General features: G+C 56.3%; 1 protein-coding gene across 2 annotated transcripts; it reads left to right on the top strand.

Annotated features, from left to right (window-relative positions):
• The first annotated feature begins 60 nt into the window (after positions 1 to 60).
• Positions 61 to 27,096, top strand: MXRA7 (matrix remodeling associated 7). Of its 2 annotated transcripts, XM_047707660.1 has the most exons (5): positions 62 to 367; positions 14,973 to 15,045; positions 19,165 to 19,261; positions 26,058 to 26,191; positions 26,222 to 27,096. In XM_047707660.1, the coding sequence occupies exons 1-4, from the start codon at positions 107 to 109 to the stop codon at positions 26,170 to 26,172; spliced, it is 546 nt and encodes a 181-aa protein (XP_047563616.1). In that variant the 5' UTR covers positions 62 to 106; the 3' UTR covers positions 26,173 to 26,191; positions 26,222 to 27,096. The 2 variants fall into 2 exon arrangements, with proteins under 2 accessions (XP_047563617.1, XP_047563616.1); XM_047707661.1 differs by lacking the exon at positions 19,165 to 19,261 and having other exon boundaries at positions 61 to 367; positions 26,058 to 27,096.

The raw sequence follows: 27,096 nt of genomic DNA on the forward strand, positions 1-27,096 counted from the left end.
GAGGGCGGGGCGCGGGCAGGGGCTCCGCCCTGGGGCGGGGCGCGGGCGGGACGCGGCGGGCTCCCTCGGGGTCCCCGCGGGCGGGCACTCGGGCGGCCGCGGCGCGATGGAGGCGCCCGCCGAGCTGCTGGCCGCGCTGCCGGTGCTGGCCACGGCGCTGGCGCTGCTGCTCGCCTGGCTGCTGGTGCGGCGCGGGGCGGCCGCAAGCCCAGAGCCCGTGACCCCGGCCAAGGCCCCCGGGACCCCCGCACCGCCCTGCGCCCCAGAGCCGGCGGCCGCGCCGGAGGGCCCGGGGGAGCTCGAGGGGCCGGGGGAGCGAGAGGCGGCGCCGGCGGAGGCGGAGGAGCAGGCCGTCGAGGCCAAGCAGGTACGGACCCGGCCCTCCTTGGCGCCCCCTCCCCACCTCGGGGCCCGCCTCCCCCTCCCCCTCCCCCCAGCTCAGGCGGGGCCGGGGACCGGGCTCCCAGCCTCGCGCCGACTGTCCCCCAGGAGCGCAGACCCCGCCGAGCAAACTCGCCATGGCCCTCCCCTCCCGAGTGCCTGCGAGCGCCGAGCCTATGGGAGTTGTGTAGTGTGTGGTGCTGGCGCTCCACTTCCCGGTCCCGGCCCCCTCCTTCCCAGGCTCGGGTCACACCCACCCCTCGCCCCGCACCCCTCCGGCCCGCGGGTTCCCGGATCCACGTGCATGTTCACGATCTGCGATGATGAGAGTTGTCTCGATAATGAAAAAATGGTCATACTTAGAAAAAAAAATGCTGATTTTTCCTGTTAAGCCAATGTGAAATCCAGACTCCAGAACCAGTGAGGTCTCGGGGTGGGAAGCCACAGGGCAGGGCCGAAGAAGAGGCGTGGAACAAACGCAGTCATTGTATTGTGCTTGTCAAACTGCACACGTGCTTTGGCACCTCTGCCCCGGACTTGCAGATAAGCCAGGCCTGGGGGGAGTGAAGGAGAAGGTAAAAGCTCCACTGAGCACCCCCCGAACTGGCCCTCCTGCTTCTGCCCCATCCAGGTCCCTGCGGTCCCTGAGCTCTGTCCTGACCTCACACCTTGCTTCGGGACATCAGGAGAGATGTGCACCCATCCCCCAGCCCCGTACACTTTCCAGTGCTGCTCTTCACACTGAAGCCTACTTGGCACCCATGAGACACACTGCCAGGATTTCAGCGCCCTTGACCACGGCAGGCTACCACTCGGGGCCCTGAGTCTGTTGGACCAGAATGCCTTGTTCTTACTCCGGAGCCCCTCTTCCTGCAGGGGAGGATGGCTGGGACAGTAGAAGCCGTGAGCAGGCTGCTGGGAGCCCTGTCAGTAGAGTATCTGCAGCATCCTTTAGAATTTTGCTGGAACCCTTGAGGGGAGAAGGCCATGAGGGTGGGCCAAGGCGCGGCTTCTCTTTGCCAAGTTAAGCGTGCAGGGACCCCTCGGAGCAGGCGCTTTGTTTGACAAGTGGGTGACTAATTGTGTCATGAGAGTGGATTCTCACCAGCCTGAGGAGGGCTGTCGTATTCCCCCCCCCTGCCCCCCGGGGGCCAAGGACAGAGACTCTGCTTAATGGAGGCCCAGCTGCTCTTGCGAACCTCCCTGGCCAATGGCAGGTAGGGCTTGGGACCTGTGCTGGTGTGTTAGGTAGGGCTTCTGCCTGCACTCACAGCCTCCCAGGCCTAGGAGAGATATGGGGGCCCTTCTCAGCCAGCCCCGGTTCTCAACCAGCCCTGCCCCCACGATTTACACAGGGCCCTCGAAACCCCAGCAGTAAATTCTAGACAGAAGTTTGTGACGCCGCCTTAGTGGCGCTCAGTCAGTGTCTCGATCCCCTGGGCGACACACTTCTGAGAGAGCTTTGCACAAGGCCTGTGGGGCCCTCAGCAGTTCCAGAGCTGGTGGGCAGGACTCAGCGTCACTGGTCAGGAGCAGCCAGAGGACAGTTTTCCTCATTAGGAAAACGCTTGTCCTGTAGGGGTGAGTGGGTGCTCTGGAGGACAAAGCCCGTCACAGGGGTTCCCCACATGGGGCAGTTGCCAGATGACTCTGAGAGTTGAGGCTTGGGTCTCTCCTCCCTGTGCGACAGCCGGTCCCGAGATTATCCCAACATAAGCGTTACGTTTAAGTCCGTTTCCCTGCCTTTTTGGGTTCAGACCCCCACCCCTGCTGAGTTGCTGAGCCCCCCTCAATTCCAGCCAGCAAACGGTCGTGGCTGCGCCTCAGGCTTGGGGTCAGGTGCTGGGGGGGACACATACCACTGTCCCCCACTGCTCTGCCTTCCCAGTGGTGGGATTAGCCCTGCAAGCCACCGCTATGAAATTGTCTGTATATGGATGTGGGGTGGGTGGGGGCATTTTTTGAGATCTCATTATCATATTGCTGGGCCTGGAGAGCGGGTAGAAGGGCCCTGGGGAAATGAGGCGGGGGTGGGAGGGAGTGGGGGGATGCAGAGCAGTCACCTTGCCTAACTAATGGCACTTCTTCTGATCCAATCATCTTTCTGCCCTGCCAGGCCCGGGAGGCCCAGGGCAGCTGCTGCTTCTGACTCACGAAGCTGATTATTGCAAAGGATCTGGGGCCCAGGGAAGCAGCCCTTCCAGCGCGGCTCTGGGTCACCGGGGAAGCGGCCCCGCTGTGCTGGGAAGCAAAGTAGCGTAATGGACTGAGGCACTGGGCAGCCACTGAAGAAATGGGGGGTGATCAGCCGGCCGGGACAGGGAGGCCAAGCAGAGGACAGAGTCGTATTGTTAGAACGTCTTTCTTGTTATGTCTTCTAGGGGTGAGTGTAGGGGTGGGCAGCTGAGGAAGCATGATAGGCGCGCCCCACCCTCACAAAGAATCATGACCAACAATGTCACGAATAAGAGCTGGTCTCTTTTAAGGCCGGGAAACAGTGCCTTTGGGTGCTGATGTGTAGGCTGCGATCTTAGGAGAGCTGGGCTTCTTGCGAAATGGAGGTGTGGATTCCAGCAAGGCTATGTCAGAGGATTTCCCAAACCATGGTCAAGGTGAAGGTCAAGGGTCACTCGAATGGTGCTAGATTTATATCCGTGGCAGAACTCAGACTTCTTGGCACTCTGGGTCCTCACTCTGCTCAGCAACGGAGTAGGGACAACATCACCACACACGGAGTAGGCAGGGAAACTCGTTTAGATTAAAGACTAAAGAGACAAGACAGACAAATGCGATGCCTGCTCCTTGATTGGATTCTGGATTGGGGCTGGGGTGGGGAGCTGTCAAGAACATCTTGCAGGTAGCTGGGAGATATTTCAAAGGAATGACTTATGAGATCATTTTATTGTATCGATGCTCAATTTCATGCATGTGGTGCTGCTGTTGTGATTAGAAACATGTCCTTGTTCTTAGGAAGATGCATGCCTGGGAGGCCGGGGTGGCTCAGTCTGTTAAGCAAGCGTTTGCCTTCGGCTCAGGTCATGAGGTCATGATCCCGGGGCGGGGCTCTGGGATTGAACCCCTTGTTGCCGAGCTCCCAGCTCAGTCTGCTTCTCCCTCTGCCACTGCCTGCTGCTCCCTCCGCTTATGATCTCTCTCTCTCTGACAAATAAGTAAATAAATAAAATCTCTAAAAAAAAATAATAAAATGAAATAAACTTTAAAAAGAAAGGTGCATGCCCAAACATTTAGGAACGACATGTCACGATTCTAACAGTGACACACATATGCACGCACGAGAGATCAGAAAGATGGCAAAACGTTAACAGCTGGTGAATTTAGGTGAAGGGTGTATGAGTGTTCATTGTTTCATTCTTCCGATTTTTCTGTAAGTTGGAATTTCCCAAAACACACTGTTGGAGAGTACACTTATCTTGATGAGCACTGAGAAATGTAGAGAGTTGTTGAATCATCATATTGTACACCTAAAACTTCTATAACACTATATATGAATTATATGTGAAAAAAAAAAATACAGTGTTGGAAAAAAGAAACCAGTGGGGGAATTTCTCGGGAAAGGGCTTGGTTTTTCAGACAGTCTGGTGGTGGTGGTCTGATTGAGCTGCCCAGCCTCCTTTGGCTGCCCTCACTGTGCAGCTGGACCCTGGACCTTTTCCCAGAACCCCGAGATCATGACCTGAGCTGAAGACAGACGTTTAACCAACTGAGCCACCCAGGTGCCCCCGTAGTTCACCTTCTGAAGTTATCCTGCTGTTAGGTCCATGCTGTGTCCCTTACCCTCCCATCGTCATCACCACAGGCGTGTCCCTGGGCCCCCCACCCCCTGCAGAGGCCACGGAACGATTTAGGAGATGGTGAATCCACTCCCGCATCATCTGTCCCGACCTTCGTGATGTCAACATGGCCCCGTTCTCTTTTCTCTTAACAAAAGCGCAGAAGCCAGCTAGTCGAGGGCCAAGTAGACATTTGGCCCTTGTTCATATCACTTCGGAATCTTGTCTCAGTCAGCTCGGGCTGCTATAACAAAATACCACAGACTGGGAGACTTAAACAGTACAGATTTATTTCTCGCAGCTCTGGTGGTTGGCAAGTCCAAGATCAAGTGCCAGCCAATTCAGTTCCCAGAAAGAGCCTGTTTCCTGGCTCACAAGACAACCGCTTTCTGGCTATGTAGGCACGTGGTGGAGAGAGAGCTCTCTGGTCTCTTCCTCTTCTTATAAGGACAATAATCCCTTCCTGGGGGCCCCACTCTCAGGACCTCATGCTACCCTAGTTACCAACAAAGGCCCCACCTCCAAATACCATCACACTGGGGCTTAGGGCTTCAACATAGGAATTTGGGGAGGATATAGACACTCAAGCCTGTAGTAGGTCTAGTGATTTGCTGGGAAGGAAACTGGAAATAGTCCAAATGTCCATTAATTAGGACATTGAGTTAATTAGCAAGTTGGTAGAAATAAGTAAGGAAAAGTGCAGAACATAAAACAGTGTGTTCACAGTAATTACAGTCATGAACATCCCCGGACAGAGGACGATGCCCAGAGCTGCGAACAAGAGTTCAGTGTTCGGAAGCGCAAGAGGGTGTTTTATGCGAAGTCGTTCTAGCTCATAATTTTTTTTTTTCCATGTGAGAAAGAAGTCCGGGGACTTTCCTAATGGCTCAACTTTGTTCTTTCTTCCAGAGATAGTCTTGTTTGCACACAGAAAATGTAGCCGTCGGTCAGAATTTTCTGGAAGTAGTGAAGCTGCCTAGCTCCAGAGGGAGGGTTAGAAGGGAAACGTGGAGCGTGCGCCCTTTCAGACAGTCTCTGTCCGTTTAGCCCTGTTCTTTCCCGGATGGTCGGCCTCAGCCACAGAGTGGGAGGGCTGAGACGGCCTGAGACCATTGGTGGATGTGCTTCCTGAGCAATGTCCGATCCCTGGTGGCTCAGGCATTTCTGGAACACCCTGAATCCGACCACGCTCACTTGGCCGATGTTAGGGACAGCACACGAAGCAGGACTTTGCTGGGGTTCAGAAGCCTCCTCCTGGAAGGGGTGCTCTACGCGGACAGAGTAGCTTGCTGCTCGGTCCGAGCCACGAAGGAGGTCTGGGATGCTGCCTTCCTGCCCTCCAGCGTGGGAGGAAGAAGGATCGGTCACGTCCTCCTGGCCACGGGGACTAAGGAACAACAAATGAGATTTAACAGGTCCAGGGGAAACCCGGTGTGAGAAGTCACGGTACCCGTTCACCTAATATTTTTACCTCCGAAGGACTTGGGAGAAGAACCTCTGGGCTTCAGTTTCCCCAAGTGGAAGGGGTTGGACTCAAACCATCTCTGATCTGTCCTAGAGCTCTTAGCAGTCATGGGCTTTCCCATTACCACTCCTGTTGCGTGGCCTCTGTGTGTCTGGCGGGGGAGAGAGTATGTGTGTGTGCACCTGTTTCTAGTATTTGCAAGGAAGAGCTCCTTGCGTTCGTTGTTAACTCTGGCCAACCTGACCTCCGCTGGAGACAACCCTAGGCATGTTCTCAGCAAGAAGCTAGCTCTGTGACCTTGGTATTACTCATGCGTCTCCTGGCCGGAGGCTGATGTACTGACGGCTCAGATTCTGAGATCAATCCCAAGACAAGCAAATCCCTCCAGCCCAGTGGTGTCCTATGAAGATTAGTAAACCCAGCTCCAGGGTCAAACCATTCTTATCTTTATTCATCATGAAGTCTCACCAGTTCCTGTGCCCCTGGTTGAGGCTACCTTAGAGACTTTAAACCCTGGACACCCGTCTTCTACTAAGATCCTTAAAGTTGGGGTGCCTGGGTGGCTCAGTGGGTTAAAAGCCTCTGCCTTCGGCTCGGGTCATGATCTCAGGGTCCTGGGATCGAGCCCCACATCGGGCTCTCTGCTCAGCGGGGAGCCTGCTTCTCCCTCTCTCTCTCTGCCTGTCTTTCTGCCTACTTGTGGTCTCTCTCCCTCTCTGTCAAATAAATAAATAAAACCTAAAAAAAAAAAAAAAGGATCCTTAAAGTTGGTCCTGGTAAAAGTTCTTCAGCCTGGTTGGTCCCCAGCACAGCAGTTTCCTTTCCCTTCACCCTTCTTGTTCTGGTCTTGTCAGTCCACGAGCTCTTCTCCCTGTGCTCAAGCATCTCCGTTTATCCCCTGCCCCCCACCAAACCGTAGACACAAAAATTCCACCTAATTCTTGCTGATAGGGGGAGAATGTGTGTTTCTGCCCCTGGTGGTTTTGGTTTTGGTTTTTTGGTTTTTTAGTGAAGCTTTTGATGCCCTCCAAATCCTCTTTTGTAGGAACAATGCCAAAAACCGTTAATCTGATAGGATTGGATCTGGCACGCTTGGCCATGGGAGCAAGAGAGCTGTGTAGGGCTTGGAATGTGCCCTCAATGGGGATATGAGGTCGGAGTCCAGGATGGCCTTTTCAGTCTGGCTGGTTGAACTTGGCCCTGCAGCCTGGCTCTTCCCTGCCTCCCGCACATTGTGTGCTGGGCACAGTCTACACCCTGTCCCCCAGCCCTGCCTCAGGAGTCAGCCTCTTCCCCGGTATTCTTCCTTTGTTCTTTGCCCATGCTGGAAGAGCTCATGCCCGTATGAAGTGGACGGCCCACTTCTAGACCTGTCTTCTAGAACATGCTGGCCACTGTCATCGTCCTGATCAGTGGCTGATGATGCCCAGGCTCTCCTTGAGCTTGACCTCACATGGCCGGCTGGCGGTGGTTGTCCAATGAGCCCCTGGGGTCCCCTAAGACCATCATGTCTGTTAAGGGCTCTTGACTTCTGCCCACCACGCATGCCCTCGGACCCGCCCTGCCCCCACTGTTCTTTGCCATCTGCTTAGAGTTCCTCCGTGGCCCCCCAAAGCTGCTCAGGCTGAAAGCCCACACATCCTTGTTTTCTTATTTTCTGGCCCAAAGTCCCTCCATCAGCGAGTCCTGTCACCTCTGTCTGCAGGCACCATCTTTATCACATGGAATCCACATCCTAGGCTCCTGCTCCATGCCCTGCGATGGCTCCCGTCACATGCAGAGTAAATTCCAAACTCTGAGCGTGGCCCCTGTGGCCAGCCCTGCCTCCGGTCCCCATTGTCCTGTACCCCCTCCGTCGCTGTCCTGGCTCTCAGACTCCCCAGGCCTGCACCTCAGCTGGAGCCCAGGGTTAGTTCTTAGCTCTGCCTGGCAGCCCCTTCCTGGCCTAGACTTCCACACGACTGTTCCTTCACCTTGTGAGCTTCTGTGTCCCTGAGCAGCTTCCGAACACGAAGTGCGCCAACCCCTACTCCAGCACGCCACCCTCTCTGGCTCTCTTCACAGCACTGAGGTCATCCTTTATGTTTGTCTCCATTGTCTGCTGCAGCAGGATGTCGGCTCCGAAGAACGGGTTTGCCACGTTCACGGCCACAGCCCCAGCTGCAGCAGCAGGCTCAGCACACAGCAGGCTCAGCACACAGCAGAGCCCAGCCCCTGCTTGCGAGTACATCAGCTGCGAGGACAGCAAAGAGAAGGAACAAGGCAGATGCTGCCTCCTCGTAGCACACCCTGGACAGCAGGCTGAGGCCATTTCTCTTCATGCCCCAGGCCTCGTGCGTCTTGTCTGCACGCACTAGAGCTGTGTGTCGCGCACCAGAGCGGCAGACTGCTCTGTAAGGTGGTGAGCTCCCCGAGGCTAGAAGTGTTCAAACAGAGACTGGATAACTGGCAATGCGTCAAAGGTTTTATCAGCTAGGGTTTTGTCTTGGGTCAAAGCCACATTAGATTAGTGGTTTTCTCATATTTTTAAAAGCACGAGATACCTTTTTTCTTCTTCAATCTTAGATGGAAGTCCAGTGCATAAAGCAAAAGCAGAACTGTGTGTGTGTGTGTGTGTGTGTGTGTGTGTGCACGCCAGGCAGAGGGTCTTGGCCCTTCTCTTCCCGCCTCCCCCCTTAGAGCAGTTCCCTTCCATTCCACCCCCAGTGGAGCTTCAGGGCTCTGCCTGCCGAGGCCAGGATAAAAACTGAACTCAAAACCATCCTTGCAGGGTCCTGTGGCCTCAGAGGAACCTGTGCAGACAGAGCAAGGAGGAGCACCCAGAGGTGAATAGGGGAAGGCAGACCGTGTGCCCAAGATGACCCCAAGTTTCCACCCACCACCCCACCCCCGACCGTGGACAGCACTTCCCAGTAAGCACTGGGGACTAACCTTCCTGAGGCAGGAGAACCTCAGAGCCGGGGATTATTTGAATTGAGCATGGCAATGGTCATCCAGAAAACATATCTTAGGGTTTTTTTTTTTTTTTTTTTTTTAAAGATTTTATTTATTTATTTGACAGACAGAGATCACAAGTAGACAGAGAGGAAGGCAGAGAGAGAGAGAGAGGGAAGCAGGCCTCTCGCTGAGCAGAGAGCCTGATGTGGGACTCGATCCCAGGACCCTGAGATCATGACCTGAGCCGAAGGCAGCGGCTTAACCCACTGAGCCACCCAGGCGCCCCATATCTTAGGGTTTTAGTAGGAAAAAAAAAACATCATAAAGCTGGCATTTGAAGATGTTCTCAGAGCCAGTGAGTTGGAGGAGAGTAAGGTCAAGGACATGGTGCCCTGTCGGGCCCTGAGTGACTGGCAGGAGCATGGAGAGTGGGGGGCGGTCTAGAAGTCCAGGTGGAAAAGAAGCGGCAGGCTTGGATCACCATTCCCAGGCTGTGACGAAGCGTCAACAATGCTGTGACCGCAGAGAAAATCTGACGAGTTGAGAGGGGCCACTTTCGGAGAAGAAGATGTCAGTTCCTTGTCTTGGCGGGGGAGGGGACCTTATCCAGCTGCAAATATGGGTGTAGAGGTCTGGCCCCCATGTCCTTGGCCTGGAGCTGTCACTTAGGTGCCGGTGGCTGAGCTGCTGAGACACACAGGTGGAGAGAGCCCGCCGTGACCTCTGCTGGCCCGCCCTCCCCATCCAGTGCGGGCGGTGTGGGAGCTGGCACCAGCTCTGTGCCCTCTGCTCGCCCACAGCGGCTGCCTCTGAATGCAGAAGACGAACAGCCCGATTGCCTAATGGAATCTGTCTGGAAGTGGGGGGAGGGCGCCGTCAGGCCGCTGGGCCTGCGGTGGGAGCCAGGAGGGAGCCCCGCACCCACCCGGCCGGGTCTCTGTGCAGTGGAGGGGCCTGACCCAGGCTGCGGAGGAGTGCACGGGCCCTTGAGAGCTCCCTGCTCTCTCTGCTGGCTGCGGCAGGGGAGCGAGGCACAGGCATCCCCGTACAAGTCGCCCCACGGTCCTCTCATTTCACCCTGGATTAACCGGGGGGCTTATAGCCACAGCCCGAGTCAGCTCTGGTGCCCAGTCCCAGGATCCCAGCGAGTCTGAGTGCGAGACCCCAGGGCAGAAACATCTCGGGCAGACACAAAGATGTCTGTTTCTCTCTCTGTGTCTGCCTCTTCCCCACCCCTGTCTCCGTCCCTCTCTCTGTCTCTCTCTCCCCCTCCTCTGTTTCCGTGCTGTGTTCCGGATCGCGGGGGCAGCCATAAATGGCAATGCATGGCTGCAGGCTCGCGCTGGCTCCCAGAAGCCTCCCTCCTTGGCCTCTGGGAGCCCCTGGCCCCCGTGCTTGGCCTCCCCCCCCCCCCCCCCCGAGCCATCCCTCCACTGGAGGAAACGGCTGAATTGGAGAAGTGTCCCGGGACATGTGAAGTTAAACTGTGGACTCCGGTCAGTGAGGTGAGGGGTTGGGTCCCAGCGCAAGACTGCTCTGGGGACCAGCCGGGATGACACTGGCTGTCGGTCCCAGAGGGTGTCGCCAATTCACGGTTTTCTCAAAACTGACTTACTTTCATTAGAGCTTGGCGTGTCGGTTTGCTAGGGCTGCCGGAACAACGTACCACAGACTGGGTGGCTCGGAACACAGACATTTCTTTTCTCCAGAACTACAAGGTCCCAATGTGGGCAGGGCCGCTCTCCCACGAAGCCTCTGTCCCTGGCGCGCAGGTGCCGACTTCTCGCCGTGTCAAGGGGTTTTTCCATGAGCACATACACCCCTGGTGTCTCTCGCCTGTGCCCTTTCTTACAGATTTCCTCTTAAAAGGACACCAGTCAGATGGAGTTGGGACCCCCCCACCTCCCGCCCCGTCAGCCTCATTTTAATAGAATTCCTTCATCAAAGGCGCTCTCTCCAAACATAGTCACAGTCTGAGATACTCGAGATTTGGAGCTCAACCTATGAATGTGGGAAGGGACACAGTTCAGCCCACAACACAGGGTACTCTGCAGCATGCTCAGGACCGAGGGCACTGACCAGAAATCCACAGTGATCGCCTCTCCCTGGCTTGCAGTCAGCACTCTGAGCAGTGGTCAGGTCGTGCTGCCCCAGGCGTGGTCCTAGCCCAGTGCTGTGGGGAAGTAAGCCAAGGGTAGGTGGGATTCAGACCTCCAGAGCCCCAGGGGATCGCCTTCAGCCAGGGGCAGCCAGTCCTTCCCTGATTGACTCAATAAACACTGAGCTGGAGGCCAGAGTCCCTTCACCTCCCAGTTCAGGCCTGACATCTCTCACATGCGTTCTGAACCCCCTTCTTGGAGTTCCTCCTGCCTCCCATCTTGCCCTTGCTACACCATTCCACTTTCTGCTCCCAAAAGGCTGGTCTCCTCCCGTTTCTCCCCATTTTAAAGCTGCTGGGGGCCCCCTCGTTGCCTTATAATATCTCCCTGGTCGGAGCCCTGCTTCCCAACACCCCCTACTCCCCTGAAACCACACCAAACTCTCCAGCAAGTCACCGCAGAAGCCGCGAGGCTCCCTGCCTAGCATCCCTTCTGCGGCCTCAATTTGCCCTTCAGGCTCACCGAGCTGACCTCGGAGCCCCTCTATTGTGTTGCTTAGACGCACAGTGTGTTCCAGAAAACATATCTTCAAAATTGCACATGCTAGAGCAGAATGGAAGGTGGGACGTGTTGCAGGAGGGAAGGGCAGAGGTGCAGCCTTGCCGACGACCGGGTTGCCCCATACCGCCCTCCTTCATGGTCATGAACACCGGTCACCGTCTGGAGGCAGAGAGCTGGAGGGAGGCCGATGGGCCGCCACGTCCAGAAGTGCGACCATCTTTGTCCCAAGCGCGCTGTGTACCAGATCCGCCCACCCTATTACCAGTATTAGCACTTCCGTTTTTCTGTCGGGTACACATTTTTTATAAAATAAGGGCAAAATGCAATAAACTGTGTTTTGTTTAATCATGGACTCCGCTCCATTATGGTGATGTCATCTAAAAGTTCACCAAGTAACCGGGACAAGCCTGCGGTGGGGGCTTCCTGCAGTGCCCAGGGCCCAGCCCTCAGCTGTTGCGCTCTCCCGCAAGGACTTGACCTGTTCTGGCCTTGCAAAGTGGGGTGTGAGCAGTCTGTTGTGGGAGGGGGTCTGGCCGCCCTGAGGTAGTTGGTGCCCAGCGGGCCCACGGGCTTCAAGGGGCATCTTCCGAAGGAAGGGGTTTTCTGCACAGATAGAAACCAGTACATGGCCAACCCCACACTGCTTTCCAAACTTCATGAAGTCTCCAGTAAAAAAATTTTTTTTAAATTACGTCCCCATATATAAAGCCACAGCGTGCCAGAAATTTTATAAAACAGTATCTTTGTCTGCCACACAGATTGCGCTATTTATCTGTCATTTAATTCCGGGATACAGGGGTACCCCCAAAGTCTTCGTGCAGTTTTAGGTTTTAATAACTTGAGGAGTGTAAATGCTACAAAGTTAGAGCACACATCCGTTGAATATTTACTTATTTAAATTCCTCTTATACTTAGCTTCCTGACATTTGAATGCCAAGGTTTTCATTTTAATCTTCATGCGCGCCAAAAGCACTGGTGGAGGAGGCCTCTCCCACGGGCACCCTGGGGAGCTGGTCAGCCTCCTTTGAAGTCATGTCCAGGTCGTCAGGTGTGTGTCAGATTGTCCTAAGATCGAAAGGCTGGAATCACAAAAGCGATCCCTCAGTCACCGAACTTCGGGCTGTGACTATTTTTTTGAATTTTGAAAATCAGCTGGAGCCATATCTAGCCCCGGACTGTGGTAATTACACGAATTTGAATGAGAAATAGCAATATATTTAAAATGAAAATAACCTCTCCAATGTCATCTTCTGGTATGTTTGTAGCTTCTGAAATTCTGAAAACCACACTAAGACTTGGATTGCACATTTAAAAAAATATCAGGAGCGGGGCCCCTGGGGGGCTCAGTCGGTGAAGCGTCCACCTTCAGCTCAGGTCGTGGTCCCGGGGTCCTGGGATGGAGTCCTGCGCCGTTGGGCTCCCTGCTCAGCGCGGAGCCTGCTTCTCCCTCTCCCTCTGCCTCTGCCTGCGGCTCTGCCTGCTTGTGATCGCTCTCGGTCTGTCAAAACAAATAAGTAAAATAAAATGTATCCATCAGTAGCGACCTCTGAATTGCTTTCCTAACCTGCCAACGGGATCGCAACCATAGTTTAAGCAACAGCACACTTCACAAGTCAAGTGCAAGATTCAAATATAGACCAGCCTCTCCCTGGGAGAGTGTTGGCAGGTCTGCTTTCACCGTGTCCCTTTGGGGTGGTGGGGTCGGCCTAGGTTCTTGAAGTTCTCACCTTGGATGGCAGTTACTGTGTAGCCGTCTTCCCACCTGCATCATGACATCCTTGTGGACGGGACTGGGCTTATTTCTCTTTTATCTCGGTGTCCCTCACACGTAATGGGAAAATCCACCTCCTCTCTGTCTCTTTATTAGCCCTGAATGGGTTAATGGCTATTTGTCTCTCTTTTTTTCCTTTTCTGTTCCTTAAAAAAAAAAATTAGATTTCATAGTCCAGCAGATTTCAAGTTCAGCTTGTGTAGTATTTTTAAAACATGTTAGGAGTAATTAATGCATATGCGTGCATATTATTAGGAAATCCAAATATATGGAAATGTATCATATGAGCAAAGGGCCGCCCCTCCCCCCAAGGTAGCCCCGCCCCAAGGTGGCTCCACCCACAATGGTAGCTCCGCCTCCCAAAGGTAGTCACTGCTAACAGTGCCTTGCCATCCTTCCAGAAAAACTTCCGTTAGCGTTTAGGAGCATGTGTGTGCACTTCCATTTTTGTATTTACACCAAGAAGACTGTCCCCCTCACACTGTGCTGCTTCTTGCTTTTTCCTCTTGGTAATTTACCTGATGCATTTCTGACATCGGTTTGTGCCGCCGCCTCCTTTTTAAAGCACAGGGCTGCATGGTACAGGCACACCGTGATATATTCAGCTGGTAATGTCGTAGCGAACACATTAACCAAATATATTTACCGGTAAGACATTTCACTCTAAGGACAAACATTTCCTTGTTTCCAGTTTGCCATGTTTTCTGCTGCACACAATCAGAGCCCTTGTATAAAAACGTGGACAGATGGTTTCCCAGTCCAGAGCAGATCCCCAGAAGTGGGTTTGCGGGGTCAAAGGGGTGTCTCCTTTTCCTGCCTCCCCTGGAGAGGCCTGGCCCCCTCCCCACAGGCACAAAGACGCTTTGCTGTGCAAAATCCGGGGGGCATCACGGCGGCACTCGTGGCAGCGTGGCTCCCATCTCACTGGTGCTGAGCTTGCTGGACACTGTTGCCAAGTGGAGAAGTCCTGCTCCTGCCTCCTGCCCCGCTCCTCCCAGCTGCATTTTGTGGGGTCCAGAGAGCGAGAAAGTCCCGGAAAACTCAAGGCCTTTCAGGGTTTGCCACTCGTGACTGGCTGCTTCGCTCACTATTTTGTGAGCGAGCCTGCTGCCGGTCACTCCAGGCTCCTGCCCTGGGAGCCAAGTCCCAAAGGCCCAGGCGTGCTGCCCTCTCCACCAGCTGTGGGTGGCTCCCTCCTGTGTGTGCTTCCCTCGATGAACCTGCCGGTCTGTCCGTGTTTGCCCGCTCGCTTCCCGTCACGGTTCCCTGGGCCACGCGGACCCTAAATTCCCTATAGCTGGAGAATCTGTGCGTCCCTGTCCCGCCGCCCCCCCAGCATTCCTGCAGGTTGAAGTCACTCCTTCCTCCCAAGAAGGCCATCTTGGGACACTCCTTCCAGCCATCTGTTTATTGAGTCCATTCGTGGGAGAGCGCCGGCCCTGAAGGAGGTGGAGCTCCAATTTTGGGAAGATGGATGCTGAGCCTCTTAGGGGTACAAACGAGGTGCCAGGAGGCAGAGACGGAGTCTGTGCCCGCAAGTGCCGCTCCCCCGTGATGGCCCAGCCTGGCCCCAGGGCCGCAGATGGCCCACCAGCCTTCCTCTTGTGCCTTTAGTTCTACTCACTGGAGCAGGGTCGGGGGGCGGAGCGTGGGTGGGAGTCCCCGTCCCATGACCGGAACGGCCTCCAGAGGCTTTGACAGGCACCCACCCAGAAAGGGCAAAGGGACTGAGGTTCAATGGTCAAAAGCGTAGCTCCTCCACCCACAGCCTCCCCCTTGTCATCTTGGCCACACGGTGTTTACACAGAAATCGTGCGGATTCCACCGGTTCTCCTCGCAGGGTGACCGTCGCCCCCCCCCACCCCGGTCAGGTGGCTTTCACCAAGGAGTCAGGCACCTGCAGGACGTATCAGAGGGACCATCTCGTGCTCTGGGCGCCCGGGGCTGACTCCCTCCTTGCCTTGCAGGAGGAAGAGGAACCAGAGCAGGAGGAGGATGGCCGGGAGAGCCCACCCCAAGCAGGGCCTGAGGAAGAGGAGGGTGAGTGGGACCCGGCCTCCAGGGCGTACCCACCCCCCACCCCGGCCCGGTAGCCTTTCCTCTTTCTGTCCCCACCTTCCTGTCTCTAAACTGTGAGTTCTCTTTGGCTCTGGAAGGCCCATCTCGCCAGTAAACCAAGCACCCTGACCCTCCGTTTCCTGCCCTGCCCCCCAGCTCCCGTCCCATCACTGCTCGCGCACTTCAGTCTCTTGACAGACGACAGATGTCTCCCCTTCCATCTGATGGAGACGAAAGCCACTCACAGGGCCGCTGCCCACGCGTTCTGCACGGTGACAAGCCGACTGGCCGGACCTCCCGCCATCAGACTCCCGCCCGCCAGGAGAAGGGAGCGGGAGAGACCGGGAGCATTTAAAACACTGGCCAGATTCAAACCGGACTGGGTGGACGGCGGTGGGCTTGCCCTGGGCACCCCCGGGGGCCAGTCCCCCAGACAGACAGAGACACAACCACACGTGGTCTGGGTCTCTGCTGGGCCGTCGTGTTTTATTTCTTTAAAAACACACAAACAACAAACAAAACCAACATGTCAACGTTTGTTAAGTCTGGGGGACTTATTACACAGACTTTTGTGTATCTTTGTTTCTTTTTTCTTTTTTATTTGACAGAGAGAGACAGTGAGAGAGGGAACACAAGCAGGGGAAGAGAAGTGGGGGAAGCAGGCTTCCCGCAGAGCAGGGAGCCCCATGTGGGGCTCGATCCCAGCATCCTGGGATCATGACCAGAGCTGAAGGCAGACGCTTAACAACTGAGCCACCCAGGCACCCCTTTTCTTTTTTTTTTTCCTTTGCCTTTTATTTTTATTTATTTATTTTTTTTTTTACCTTTGTGTGTATTTGAAATAGTTCATCATTTTTTTTTTTAAAGTGAGACTGTTGCTGTGACTTTCAGCCGACTGCTGGCAGGGGCAGTGGAAAGAGAGGGTTGCAGGAATGCCCTGACCACGGCTGGTGTGGGCGTGTGGCAGGCAGCAGGGCAGTGCTGGGGGCCCCACAGCTCCCCCCTGAGGCCCCATGGGCCTGCGCTTGTCACTACTGCCTCAGAGGAGAAGGGAAGGGCAGGCAGCTGCGCAGGCCCGTGGTGAGGGAGCCTGCTCTCCCCAGAGCTTTTGGTTCTCCTCCATCATCTGTAGGTTAGAGAAGCGTGGGACTGTGGCTCTGGCGTCTGTCCCTGCCTGGGTGGCCCCAGGCGCCTGCAGGGATGCCAAAAGTCGGCATCCTGTTAGTGACTTGGGGACACCGACAGGGACTAGAGCCAAGACTGCCAGTTGCCCCAGGCTAGGACGAGGGGAGGCTCACCAACCTCACACCCAGCCCTGTGCCTTGTCAGGAGCCCTCCCCCTTATCTGACTGCTGCCCTCAGGACATCCCCCATCCCCCAGCGTCTTCCTGGCAGCTCTGACTAGACGAGGGAGGGGAGGTTTATGGCCGCAGCTGTCAGAGGAAAAGAGGACCAGCCCCCAGCCCCTCTGCAGTGAGCGCTCAGCTCTCAGGCTAATTGATTAGTGCCGCTCAGACGCCCTCCCTAAGCGACCTGGTGATTCAGAGAAAGCTGCAGGAGGAAGTCCTGCTCCCGGGGGGCCTCCCATCCAAACCTCCAGGCCAGCAAAATTGGATGCGACTGTTATCCCTGGGTACACCACATACGATGTGATTAAGTGAAAGCCTTTTCTAGTCGTTTGTTCTGCCTGGGCCCGAAAGCATGAGACTAATCAGACCTGCCCCATACATGGAGACCTTGAGTCGTACCCAGCTGGCAGAATTTTTTATGTTTTATTTTTCTAAAACACAGCAACACAGTGACCTTGATGTTGAGGCTAATTGGTTTTCTTTCTCTGTGGCCTCTTTCTGAGATCCGGAATCTAGCGTCGGCTGTGAGCTCATTCTGAGGCCGAGGCCTCTGTGGGATTATGCCTCTCCGGCAGGCTTTCTGGGGCTTTCCTGATCCTCAAGGACTCAGGCCCCTCAGACAGCAGCTCTGACTCACTCAGAAAAGTGCCCAGATCCCCAGATGCAGGCAGCCCACACCCGGTGCTGCTGGAAGCTCCCGGTTCTGTGGACCCACAAGGAATGGAACTTTCCAGCCTTTGCTTGTCAACCTGAGCAGAGCTCAGCCTGGAGGAAGAGCCAGCCAGCGGGGGGCTGGGGTCACCAGTGGGGAGGGATGGGAATGGATTCCTCTGTTTCTGGGCCAGGCCCCTAATCCACCGGGAGGAAGAACGAAGCCCCTCCCCCCATGATATCCTGGCCCCTCTCTCTGCCTCCCAGTGCCATCGGCCTCCTTGCTTTGCTGGATCTGTCTCCCCAGACACCGCAGGCCTCAACTCACAGCACCCCCTCAACTACCGTCTGTAACACCCTTCCTGATGCCCCCCCCGCCCCCAGAGAATCTTCCAAGCAGCCCCCTCCCTCCCTCCCACGCCATGTCGTTTCTGCAGAGTACTCACGACCGACTTCAAACTGTATCTGACTTCTCTTTACTTGCTGTACGTTTTATTTGCTGCTAAGTCTCCAGCCCCGAGCACAGGGCTCACTAAATATTTGCAGAAAGAACAAAGAGCAAAGGAATCCTTGTGCAAATGCAGTAACTTCTTCCCAAGGCAAGGCTCTCTGGGCAGTTGGCCGGGATGAGGGGGCCATGAGAGAGGACGGTGGAGCCGGCCAGCCTTCCCCTCCGTGAGGTTTTAGAAAGAACACGGTCCCCACCACATAACATTTGGGTTCGGAATTTGCATCCAGAGCCTTCCTTCCTCAGCTCAGAGAGCAGCTGAATCCCAGGGGCCCAGGCGTTTTCCTCCCCCCCCCCCCCCCGGCCCAAATCAGCCTGCCTGATCAAGCCGGACAGCTGCCAGCCGGAGGCCGGGGTGGCCTGGGGCAGGGTGCCCAGGCGTTTGAGATTCCTGGCACTGGAGTGATAGAGCGGTAAACTCTCCAGAACAGAACTGAAAAGGTCTGTGCCTGCATGGGAGGGCGATTTGCTGGCCTCCGCATTTCCCATACTCAGTTCTTTACACCTTCATGGGAATTAGACAAGACAGGTCATTCTGTCTCGGCCAGAGACAGAATGCGGGGCGGCTGGGGTTGTGTGCCCTGCACCTGCTGGGCTGAAGGACCACTTCAGGGCCTCACTTCCAAGGGGACTGTCTCCTCTCTGATGCTCAGCCCAGGGCGATGCTCTGGGGTGCTTTCCTCTTCTGTCCTGCAGTCTGCGCCCGTATGCCCAGCACTTGCCCTTGCTCCCTGTCTCACGGTCCTGCTTCCCTCTGCCCAGACCTCTGGTGTGCCCTCATCAGGCCTCGAGATGGTCTGTTTGTTCTAAGGCAGCTAGGAGTCTGCCCTCAGGGGCTGGCAGATCCCAGCACACCCTCTCAGTAATATGAACCAGTTTTGATGCCCGAATTCAAGACGGTGTGGGAATGCCACAACACTCCCATGTCCTACCGTGGGCTGGATGCGTTGTTCCAGATTTCTAATCACTGGCAGGCAGCCCCAGGCCCTGGAGCTGGAGGACTCCAGCAGGAGGCTTGGGAGTCCCTGTGCCGTCCCAGGCACCCTCCTGCCCGAGGAGAGGCAGGGAGCCCAGCACCCTGGCCCAGCCTGCTCCCTCTGGTGTGAGTCGCCAGCAATAGTGGGGGGCCTCAAAGACGAGGGTGGACCATCCTCGCAGGCAGCAGCTCAGCAGGAACCTTCGCCAGAGAGGGACAGCCAGACAGACCTGTGGACAGCTCAGCCCAGTCTCGGAAGGGAACCATCATTTGGTGGACGGAGCTGTGCTGTTTGAGGAGGGGACTGATTTCTCCCCAGCTGTTACAATTTTGTCTCCGGATCCCCATTTGGAGTTCCTTAGTGGCCGTGGGATTTCACAGAAAGGCTGTGGGAGGAAGCCCTGTCAGGCGAGAAGAAAAGTCGCCACCGCCCTCTCTGAGGCCTGGCAGCACCTGTGCGGGCCCTGGGGTGGAGGGGAGGGGGGCGGGGTGAGACCCCCTGTGGCCGAGACGGCCCTTTTGAAACTAACAAAAGGGGAAGGGGACCCTGAGTCTGGGGGTAGGCCCCCCAGCACTCAGACCCTCCCGCTGCCTCTGACCCCGTCTCCTCTCTGCAGGGGGAGAGGTCTTCTCCTTTAAATACAGCCCTGGGAAGCTGCGGGGAAACCAGTACAAGAAGATGATGACCAAAGAGGAGCTGGAGGAGGAGCAGAGGTAGGGCCGCAGAGCACCTTCCTCTCCACAGTCACGGTCCCGCGGTGCAGGGGGAGAGCTGAGGGGGCGAGCCTGCGGCAAGCCCCTGCCCCAACCACTGCCACGCCCCCACTTTGGGTTTAGGGGTTCTTTCCTGTCCTGGCTGTCGTCAGCCAGGCTCAGTTTCCCCCGGAGACAGTCCCCTTGGGGTGCTCCGGGGGTGGGGGGAGGAGGGAGGGCAGCTGAGCCCCTCTTCCGCCCGCCTCCCTCCCACTCAGAAGGGAAAAGCGAGAGGCCAGGAGGCGGCCGTTCCCTCCCAGGTCGAGTTCCTGACAAAACCAATCTATCACTTGAGACCGGGCGATTCTTCCTGCTCATCCACTTGGCAGCTCCCCTCCCCCCTCCCTCCCACCCCTCCTGCCCAGCGTCTGCTTCTGTTCTGCTCCACGGGGCTCCCACACAATGGTAGCTGCCTAGCTTCTCAGTTTTAGAACTGGGGCCCCTCCGCCCCCGCCGGACACCCACTGCGCACCCGTGGGCCTCCCTCCATCCCGCCAGGGTGCTAAGGAACGCTCTGGAAGCAGCAGGACAGCTGGGGAGAGAAGCGGTGCTCAGACCCCCAGCCCAGCTGTCTCCTGCACGCTGCCGGCCGGCCTGGGGCCTGGCGCGCTTCGGTTCAAGCTGGAATTGAAACAGGAACCCCAGCTGGGCTGCTAGGGTCACAGGGAGCGGGAGGGCGTATTCGAATGCGTAACTCTAGCAGCCTCATTGCGACTGGCCACGCCACTCGGGGTCCCTCCAAAGTCAGAAGCCGCTTTGCCCATGAGAATCCCCATTTCCCCTCTGTCAACTGACCCCAGCTCCTCCAAACCCGGCCTGGAAGGCTCTTCCCCTGGAGCAGAGGGGTGGCGGTGTAGGCCCAGGCTGAGGAAGACCCGGAGCAGGGAAGGTGGCCTCCCGCGGATCCGCGCCCCTCCCCTAGGTGCTGGTGACACTGCCTCTGGGTGTGACCCCATTTGCTGCCTTTATATTTCAGGATTGAGCTGACCTCTGACCTCACTTCCCTGTAGCAAGTTCCTTAGGTCCTGAGCCACACATATTCTTGCAAATCCTTTTGGTAAGGAGATTGAGGCCCTAGACCAGTGGTGCTTCCCTACCCCTGTCTGTTAACGTGTCCCCAACATGACTGGCCCAGTTTAAACCTCCCCTCCTCCGCCGCCTTCATTAACCAGTTGGTACATTCCGGGCACCAGCACGGGGGCGGGGGGGAGCCGCCCTGTGACTCGGTCCCCCTCCCAGGGCTGCAGGGTTCTGGGAGCCCAGGGGACCGAAGTCCCCGGTGGGCCTCGCGGACCCGCTGGTGGGGAGCTAGCGCCCCCTTGTGAGGCTGGGGCCGAACTGTCGTCCCCCTTGGGAACCTCTGGGTGTCGCCCTGCCGCTTTGTCCTGCCCTAAGAAAGCCTCATGTGGCAAAAAAACAAAAAACAAACAAAAAAACCCCTGTGCTCCTGAGTGGTGGGACAGGCAGGTTTTCCGGGGCAGAGGAAGGGGTGGCCGAGTGCGGTCCTGGTCAGTAAGCTCAGTGTGACTGCAACAGGGCCATTCTTTCCGTTTCCCGTGGTCTGTGGCAGCTGCCACGCCCCTGTGGCCAGGGTGAGTCGTTGCAACAGAGACCACGTGGGCCACAGGACCCAGAAGAGTCAGTATCGGGGCCCTTTACAGAAAACACGTGCGGCCCCTGGGTTAAGAATAGGGAGGGCGGGGTGCCCTTGAGGTCCCGCAGAGGTCCCTGTGGACGGAGCTGTGGCCGGGACAGGCCTGATTCCCAGGGCTCGGGCAGGTGCTCCCTGTGGCCATGAGGAGCCATTGAAACAGGAAGGACGGGGAACGGATGCCAGGCCTTAGGCTGCGGGGTCGGATGGCCACCGACCCTGGGCTCTGAGCCAGGACTGCGGGAAGAGGGAGGGAAAGTCTGTCCTCTGTCGTGTTTAGACAGCAGACTCCATCTGCCGGGGGCTCTTTCCCGAGGGGGCTCGTGGGGAGGGCTTCTCACACACTGATTGACATTTGGCTATTCGTGAGGTGGAGACTGTGCCCCAGGGCTTCTCTCGGGGTGAAGGAGGCTGTGCCCCAAGTGGAGAAGGAGGGGCTGGTGGACGCCAGGGCCCTTAAACACAGTCCTCGCTCAGTGTGGTGCTGTCCTCACGGGGTGGAGCTGGAGTTCATGTCCATTTTCATGCCTGCCCTTCCCAGCATGCTCCCCGAGGCTGTTGGACGCATCTGCCTGTGCCGCCTGCCTGCCTGCCGCCTCCTGCCCCTGCACGCGGCCAGCCCACGTGGCACTGCATGGGCTGCTTGACCACACCCCTCCTGCAGCCGCTTCTGTCCCTCTCGTGGTGATGCTTGGGGTTGCAGAGGCTGGCGCGCTGGGCTCCTTGTCTCCACTGACAGCACGCTAGTTCCCGTGTGGCCCGGGCACGCCGGCGGGTGCAAGTGGGTTCTGGTCCCAGCTGAGGGTAGGACACTGCCCTGGAATTCCAGTGTGGAAACAATACGTCTGTTACTGTCCAACCACTGAAACCATAGGCCAGCGAAGTGTGCTCTCTTCTTTGCCTGTCAGATTCTTTCCAACCAAACGCTGCCTGTTTCTAATTCCTCTCCTGGCACTCTGGGTCCCAGCTGAGTTGCAAGTAAATGCCGCAAATCCCTGACTTTAAAAGCTTCTCAACTCAGCCAACAGAAGAGCAGTAGGCTGAGCCCGGGGCCTCAGTAGTCACGTGATCTCACATCCCCTAAAGCCTCACTTCATAAATTTCCAGGGCATAGCACTTAGGAAGCGGGACTAAAATCAAGACCCCAGATCGTTCCTCTGGTGTTTAAATGGACATTCCCATCCTTGGACTCGCTCGCAGGTCAGCTTCCTTCTGCCCGAGGGGCTGAACACGGTCGGGTTTGCGAATCCAGAGCCTGTCGCCGCCCAAGGAAGAGCGTGTTCTGTCACAGCCTGCCCCCTCCTTCGGGGCTTCTCTGGGGCTCAGGGCTCACGGCCCCCTTGGCCTTGCCATGCCTGGCTGACCGGGGTGTGCGTTCCCACCGCAGTCTCTCTGGGAGGGGCCGCATCCAGCTTCCGAGCGTGGACAGGACAGTGGGCTTGCCGGCTGCTGATGGCTCCTCTGGCTCTCAGAGCTTGGGAAGCTAGTGATCTTGGCAGGAAAAAGAAGAAGCACCTCTGCCCACTCCCGTCCTTGTACACCATCTGTTCTCCCCACCTTCTGGTCCAGAGGAAAGTGTAGACCAGGAAGGCTCTGATACACAGGAACCTGGGACCCCAGCACCCACTCCCATTCTGAAGGTCCTCAGAATGTCCTGACCTTTCTGGAGGGGGACACGACTGTGGTGGAGGTGTTTTGTACTGCATCACAGGCAGGGGGTGGGGAAGAGGCCGGGGAACCCAGGCTGTGGGATATCCTGGCCTCTGCAACCTGCTGAGTCCGCCAAGGCTTGGCCAGTGTTAAGGTCTAGAAACACGCGAGACTCTGACCTCCAGGAGAGGGCGCCGGAGGGACAAAATCGGATCCCCTGTGATCCCTTGATGAGTCCGTGTGCTGCTGGGTGTCATTTAGAAAAGGTGGATGTCCATCCTAGGGTGTCAGTGTCCCCAGCGGGGACAAATCCCTGCCGGCAGGAATAGGGAGTAGTCGAACTTGACAGGATGGGCCCAGTAAAGCACAGAGCCAAAAATCAGAAGTGCCCAGTGTCTGACCTAGAGTCTGCCCTGCCCACCTACCCAGAGATAGTGTCTACCCTGCCCACCTGCCCAGAGAATGGGTCTGTGCTGCCCACCTGTCCAGAGACAGCATCCGCCCGACCTAACTCAACAGTAGTTCATGGACTCCGGACTCATAATGGGGTGTGGCAGGCTGCTGAGGTCCTGTGCGGAGTCAGGCCAGCTCTGGGGAACAGAGTGTCCTACTGCAGGTGACAAGAAGCAAACTGCCCCGTGACTGAGAAACCAGTGTCCAGCATCTGCAATCCCAAACATCCTCCTCCTCATCCCCGTTTCCCGTGTCCTCCCCCACAATACTTGTTAGATGGAAGAAGTAAAATACATGATCTTTTCTCCCTATTTCTCTTTACAGAACCGAAGAATAATGAAGTTATCCTTAGCCTCCTGCTAAAGGCTTTTCCTTTGGGCATCTAAAAAGCTTGAGAGATAAAATGGAAATCCCCAGAGCAGAGCCATACAGGCTCTGGCCGGCATAAATCCGCAGGGACCCAGCCCTCCGTCAGGACCTGCCCCTTGGCGGGGAAGGTGCTGGGAGTGCCTTGGCCCCCCCACCCCGGGGTAGAGGTGTTCCTCCCAGTTGGTGTGGATTGCTTGGTTAAGCCAGGGTTTTGTAGACTTTGGTCTTTCTTATCGCTGAACCCTGCTCTCCACTCACCCTTCACATCTGTGATGTCCCCAGTGACAGACACCTTGTCATTGCAAAACCATTGTAGCTTCCTTCCAGTGCCTCCCCCTACCCTCTACTGGCCTTCTCCTTCACTGGAGCCAAAACGAGAAAGACTCTGAGGCATTCCAGACAGCTGAGGCCAAGCTCCTTCGCTCTTAGCCGGCTCTGGGGTGGCTGACTGTCCTCCTTTCCCTGGGGGCCCACTTCCCTCTTTCTGGCTGGCTGGCTCGGTGGCAGGGGTCGAGGGATGCCATGTTGATGGTCCCAGAGCAGGGAACAAGTGCCAGCCCCATATCTCTGTTGCCCTTAGTCTCTGCAATCCGGTCGTCTTGGGGCTCAGAGGCCTTTTCCCTGACTCTCTTACCAGCTCAGCCGAATCTCCACCTTCACTTCGGCAAAAGCAGTAGGAAGAGTGAGCTTGAAGTAGATTTCTGGACTGTGCCGTTCCCTAGAAGGTGTCCTAGACAGATCAGAATTTCACCAGATAGTGAGAGCAGTCCCAGATCCGTTTCTTGGAGTTTTATACTGGACAGTATTTATACTGTATGAGACTAATTGGCAGTTTTTAGATGTGTTGGTTAAAACATTTTTTTTAAGCAATAAGTTTATAGAGAACTTTTTTGCCATTTAATGGAAGGCCAGGATGCCTACCCCTGGGGCATGTTACATTCCCAGTGACCTCCTCCTCTGGGCCTAAAAGCTTAGGTTTGGGGGCGGAGAGCAGACCAGGCAATAGTGGGTAAGCCATGCTGAGTCACGGGACGAGGAGATGTATGCTTGGTGGCACATAGGTCCCCACACAGCAGTAAGAACGGCCCTGCCCAGGCTGGGATCTTACGGATCCAGTAAGTAGGTGACTCCCTCCAGGTTAATTATCTAACTAGTTAGTTGTCTGGACTCTTCCTGCCGGGCCTTGTAGGAACCAGGCCTTACTCCTGATAGCTTGGATCTGTGTATTCAGCCTTTGTTCAGCCCAATAAACTTGGAGTAGATGATCTCAGTTACTGTGTGTTTCTTCAGTTTTGCTTTGTTTTTAAAAAATAATCTCCTTTGAACCCATTAAAATTTGAGCTCTCTCTCACTTTGAATGCCTGTTGCTCTCTAGCTGAGTCCAAGCCATAGGTCCACCCCTGTTAAAAGTGCCCAAATGCCACAGCCACCAAAAATATCTGAGAAGCTGTGGTCGCTCGGGGTGGGGAGATGCTGATTTCAACCAAGGAGCTCAACACACCCCCTTTCAGTTCTCAGTGCTGTCTTCGGACGGTGGGTACCAAACACCTAGGGCATGCTCCTTCTCCTCCAGACAGGCAAACGGACCATAGAAAGCACATTCCTGGGGTGACAAAGAGAGGCTGGGGTTCGGGACTTCAATATTTGAGTTTCTAGATGCTGCTGTAGCCAGAAAACCAACTTCTGGATGGGAGACATGGGGTTCCCATGGAAGGAAATCTATTGAGACGCACGTGTAAGACCAGATGCTCAGACCCCAGCCCGGCCCTGGGCAGCGTTCTGGGTGCTGGGTGACCGGAGGTTGTGCCAGAGCCCAGCCACGTGGGACCTGCCTGTGTCTGTGGCATTGCCAGCTGCAGGTGGAGGTTGAGAGGGCCCAGGAGCAGGGTGTGGTGGCCCAGAGATACTGCAGAAGACAGATGCCAGCCGTGCAAACAGCTGGCATGGGACCAGAACCGCAGACAGTCTGAGGCAGTCTTGCCCACCTTTCCAAATGTTTGCGCTCCTGGAAGTTGCCCTGTGCTGGTCAGATGGCGTGGCGGAGCCTCACAAAGACAGCAGCCTGTGCGGGCCGGTCTATGGCAGGAGGGGCAGGGCCCCCGCTGGCCATAAGGTATCTGCGCAAATCAGGAAAAGGAAAAGCTGCTGAGCTCCTTCCTCTGGGCAGTGAGACCCCATGCCAGCCCTGAGTCAAGCCCCCATGTGCCCCTCCACGTGCGCCCCCTCCGTCTCGGCCGGCCATGGTCTTTGTCCTCGTCCCTCTAAACTGAGGCTCTTGCTAACCTGTTTCTTCGGGGGCTCGCTCTCCAGCCGCCTAACAGAACGGGCCTCTCCCCGTTACCTCCCCCGACACGCGAGGTCAATGCTCAAAGGGGGCCCAAGGGGAAACAGGGGCACCAGAACCCACACGGTCACTCGGGTCCCCAGACCTTCAGGGAACACCCAAGACATAGAGCCGGCTTTTAGAACCTTCCAGCTGAGGTCGTTGAGCTTTGAGTGGGTTTTGGTGCGGTTTGATTTTCTTCTTGTCCTGGAAAGCAGACTCAGCAGTAGCGGATAGAGCAGGGCCCCCCAGCGCCCCTGCCGCCCTGGGCTCGGAGCACCTTTCTCCTCTCTGTCCTCTCTTCCCCACAGAGTGCAGAAGGAGCAGCTGGCAGCCATCTTCAAGCTCATGCAGGACAACAAGGAGACATTCGGGGAGATGTCCGCTGGCGACGTGCAGGAGCAGCTCCGGCTCTATGACATGTAGGCGGCCTTCATCCGGCGAGGTCCGGGCCCTGCCATGCAGACGTCAGCAGGCTCCTTCCCTCCCCCAGACATAGCTGTAGAGGTGGATGGCACCTGATGGCGCAGTTCCCACAGCTTAGTCCTCCTTTTATAGGAAGCGGGATCGCTGTCGTTAGAGTTAGATGCATTTGCTAAGAGAATGCTCCCCGCAGTTCCTGAGGCTTCCAGAAAGCCTTCTGAGGCAGAAGGAGGGGGCAGCGTCGTTAGGCTGGGCACCCAGACAGCAGGACCTGTTACCCACCTTCTGCATGGCGCCCCCAAATCCTTTCCACACCAGGTGCGGGCAGGGGGGGGGGCACTGTGCCCAGGGATGCGAGCTGCTGCCTATCCCAGGCTCTGAGCGTGCTTTTAGCAAAAACCCTAACTCAACACCTCAACACCCACCTTCCATGCTGGAACTGATCAGTGCCCTCAGAGCTGGGACCCGCGAAGAGCCCCTCCCATTTAAGCATGACACTGACTTCCCACTTAAGGAAGGGAGGCTCGTTTGAGTGTTTATAACACACCCAGCACTGTGCCCCCTGCTAGAGAGAGACATCAAAGATACAACATGGTGCCCGCCTGTAAGGGAGACGAAGGTCTTCCGGAGAAGACAGCCATGTGTGCAGGGAAAGGGCCTTTCCACAGACAGCACGCCGGAAAACACCAAAATGGCCTGATGGGGACAGTGTCTGGGACAGCTCGGGGGCTCCGTAGGTTCCTGGGGTCAGCCAACGTGGGATGAGGGGAATACAGTGGTTCTTTCTTGCTGCACAGGCCGTTTCTGTTCCATTAGCGCGAAAGCTCATAGCAAACGGAATTAGGGAGGGTCTGGTGAGGAGAGAACCTGTGAAGTTCTTATAAATATTTTGTATTTGCTGGAATAAAGCTAAATCAATACAGTGAA

This window comes from Lutra lutra, chromosome 16 (assembly GCF_902655055.1).
Source record: "Lutra lutra chromosome 16, mLutLut1.2, whole genome shotgun sequence".
Taxonomy (NCBI): domain Eukaryota; kingdom Metazoa; phylum Chordata; class Mammalia; order Carnivora; family Mustelidae; genus Lutra; species Lutra lutra.